This window comes from Bos taurus, chromosome 5 (assembly GCF_002263795.3).
Source record: "Bos taurus isolate L1 Dominette 01449 registration number 42190680 breed Hereford chromosome 5, ARS-UCD2.0, whole genome shotgun sequence".
NCBI classification, from domain to species: Eukaryota; Metazoa; Chordata; class Mammalia; order Artiodactyla; family Bovidae; genus Bos; species Bos taurus.
This window is the reverse complement of record NC_037332.1, coordinates 58,877,157-58,880,730: the sequence shown is the minus strand read 5'-3', so window position 1 is coordinate 58,880,730 and position 3,574 is coordinate 58,877,157. Positions and strand designations below refer to the sequence as shown.

The window sequence follows — 3,574 nt, the reverse complement described above, 5'->3', positions numbered from 1 at the left end:
TCATAAGGCAGTTCTATTTACAGTTTTTTAAGGAATCTCCACACTGTTTTCCATAGTGGCTGTACTAGTTTGCATTCCCACCAACAGTGTAAGAGGGTTCCCTTTTCTCCACACCCTCTCCAGCATTTATTGCTTGTAGACTTTTGGATCACAGCCATTCTGACTGGTGTGAAATGTACCTCACTGTGGTTTTGATTTGCATTTCTCTGATAATGAGTGATGTTGAACATCTTTTCATGTATTTGTTAGCCATCTGTATATCTTCTTTGGAGAAATGTCTATTTAGTTCTTTGGCCCATTTTTTGATTGGGTCATTTATTTTTCTGGAATTGAGCTGTTGAAATTTCTTGTATATTTTTGAGATTAGTTGTTTGTCAGTTGCTTCATTGGCTGTTATTTTCTCCCATTCTGAAGGCTGTCTTTTCACCTTGCTTATAGTTTCCTTTGTTGTGCAGAAGATTTTAATTTTAATTAGATCCTATTTATCTTTTCCATTTTAAAGATTCTTAATATAATTAAGCTTTTAAGTTACACAGGAGGAAAACTGTGTAGGCATTGGAATATTAGCACAAAGATAATTCTCATGAAACCTGATGGGTATATTTCTGAAAGTCCATAGGTAGTATTTGGTGTCAGAAAAGTGTAGGAACAAATTCTTATAACAAATGCCCTATAAGCTTTGTGATATTTACAGTTTTAAACTTCCTTTAATCAAAGAGTGTTTTACTTATTAAACAGAGGAAACTTAAGGATCAATGTCATTATCAATTTGCCTTAAATTTCCCCTGAAGGTGAAATGACATACTAATTTCATCAAATCCGATGTCTACACTAAGATATTTGGTAATCCTCTCTTCTAGTGTTTTCCTTGTGCTTTCTCTTATAGGTCTCCTGGAAGGAGAAAAACAAACAAGCAACTGAAGAATGAGAAACCATACAGAAACAATAGAGTTTATCCTCCTAGGACTGTCAGATGACCCACAACTTCAGGTTGTGAGCATTGTCTTTCTGGTCATCACCTACATGTTCAGCATCACTGGGAACCTGACCATTATCACCCTGACCCTGCTGGATGCCCACCTCCAAACCCCCATGTATTTCTTCCTCAGAAATTTCTCCATCTTAGAAGTGTCATTATACCCAAGTCTCAGTATACCCAAGTTCCTGGCCATCATTGTTACAGGAGATAAAACCATTTCTTTTAATGATTGCATTGCTCAGTTATTTTTTCTCATTCTCTTGGGAGTCACTGAGTTTTACCTTCTGTCTGCCATGTCCTACGACCATTACATTGCCATCTGCAAACCCCTGCATTACATGACCATCATGAATCACAGAGTCTGCACACTGCTTGTCTTCTCTTCCTGGCTAGTTTCATTCTTAATCATATCCCCTGCACTCATGTTGCTCTTAAACCTTGATTCCTGTAGGTCTAATATTATTGACCATTTTACCTGTGATTATTTTCCTTTGCTTCAACTGTCTTGTTCAGAGACAAACTTTCTTGAAAAGATGGGGTTTTCCTGTGCTGTGTTTACTCTAATGTTCACTTTGGCATTGATAATTCTGTCCTATACATACATCATCAGAACAATTTTAAGAATTTCTTCTACTAGTCAGAGGACAAAGGCCTTTTTCCACATGTCCTTCCCACATGATTGTCATCTCCATCTCTATGGCAGCTGCTTTTTTATGTACATTAAACCCTCAGCACAGGACAGGGTGTCTTTGAGCAAGGGAGTGGCTCTGCTAAACACCTCAGTAGCCCCCATGCTGAACCCCTTCATTTACAGTCTACGGAATCAGCAAGTCAAACAAGCCTTCAAGGACATGGCAAGAAAGACTATTTTTCAGAAGCAAATGAAATGATGTGCTATAATAAATTAGAGACATTTTGCAGAGCAACATTAAAAAATATATAATCAATAATTTTAATAACTTATTCAAAACACAATGGCTTTCCTGTCAACCGTGTTTATTCTTTTTATTCCTAGAAGTTTAAAATCATGTGAAATGTCATGTATGAAACGAGATGCCAGTCCAGGTTCAGTGCAAGATGCTGGATGCTTGGGGCTGGTGTGCTGGGATGGCCCAGGGGAATGGTATAGGGAGGGGGGAGGGAGGAGGGTTCAGGATGGGGAGCACATGTATACCTGAAATTTTTTTAATTTTAAAAATAAAAAATAAATAAATAAATAAATGTTGATAACTAAAAAAAAATCATATTTGTTTATATATTTTTCATTCAATTTAAACAACTTTTCTTATATCTTTCTGACTCCCATTCTTATGAACATTTTGTTAGTTGCAACTTCTTAAATTAAAAATTGTTTAATATAAATTACTGTTTTGAGTTTGGATGTAATATTTAGTTTATTAAACACAGGAAATATAATCTTATGAATTTCATTTACAGTATATTTGACAGAAACTCTTTTTACCATTTTATAGTTTTTAAAGAATTTATCTGTTTATTATTTATTTTTTGACTGCACTGAATCTTCATTGCTACTCGTGGGCTTTCTCTTGTTGAGGCAAGATGGAGCTACTCTTTATTGCAGTGCAGGGTTTCTTATTGCAGTAGCTTCATTGTTGTGGAGCAAGGGCTCTGGGCATGCAGACTTCCATAACTGTGGTGCATGGCATCAGTAGTTGTAGCTGGTAGGCTCTAGAGTAATGGCTCATTAGTTGTGGCAGAGGGATGTAGCTGCTCCATGGTATGTGGGATCTTCCTGTCCCAGGGATTGTACTTGTGTCTCCTGATTGGCGGATGGATTCTTAGCCACTAGAGCCTCAGGGAAGTCCCTTCACTATTTATCTTGGGAAATGTTTTTAAATGCTGTATAGTTTATTGAAAAACGTGAATATTTTCATTTAAAGACAGATTATTTATGGCACACGTTAATAAGGTATGTCCTAATGATATCTTTACCACCCTTACGGTAGAAAGTGAAGAAGAACTAAAGAGCCTCTTGATAAAAGTGAAAGAGAAGAGTGAAAAAGTTGGCTTAAATCTCAACATTCAGAAAACAAAGATCATGGCATCTGGTCCTATCACTTCATGGGAAATAGATGGAGAAACAGTGGAAACAGTGCCTGACTTTATTTTTGGGGGCTCCAAAATCACTGCAGATAATGACTGCAGCCATGAAATTAAAAGACGCTTACTCCTTGGAAGGAAAGTTATGACCAACCTAGATGGCATATGAAAAAGCAGAGACATTACTTTGCCAAAAAAGGTCCGTCTAGTCAAAGTTATGGTTTTTCCAGTAGTCATGTATGGATGTGAGAGTTGGACTAAAAAGAAAGCTAAGGCCTGAAGAATTGATGCTTTTGAACTGTGGTGTTGGAGAAGACTCTTGAGAGTTCCTTGGACTGCAAAGAGATCCAGCTAGTCCATCCTAAAAGAAATCAGTCTTGAATGTTCATTGAAAGGACTGATGCTGAAACTGAAACTCCAATACTTTGGCCACCTGATGCGAAGAGCTGACTCATTTGAAAATCCCTGATGCTGGGAAAGATTGAAGGTGAAAGGAGAAGGGGATGACAGGATGAAATGGTTGGATGGCATCAC

At 37.3% G+C, this 3,574-nt stretch overlaps 1 protein-coding gene across 1 annotated transcript; it reads left to right on the top strand.

The window, feature by feature from the left end:
• The first annotated feature begins 924 nt into the window (after positions 1–924).
• On the top strand, positions 925–1,869 carry LOC787931 (olfactory receptor 6C1). Its single transcript, XM_059887288.1, is given in 3 exon segments — positions 925–1,632; positions 1,634–1,670; positions 1,673–1,869. Coding segments are annotated over 3 exon segments (942 nt in total).
• The last annotated feature ends 1,705 nt before the right edge of the window (positions 1,870–3,574 follow it).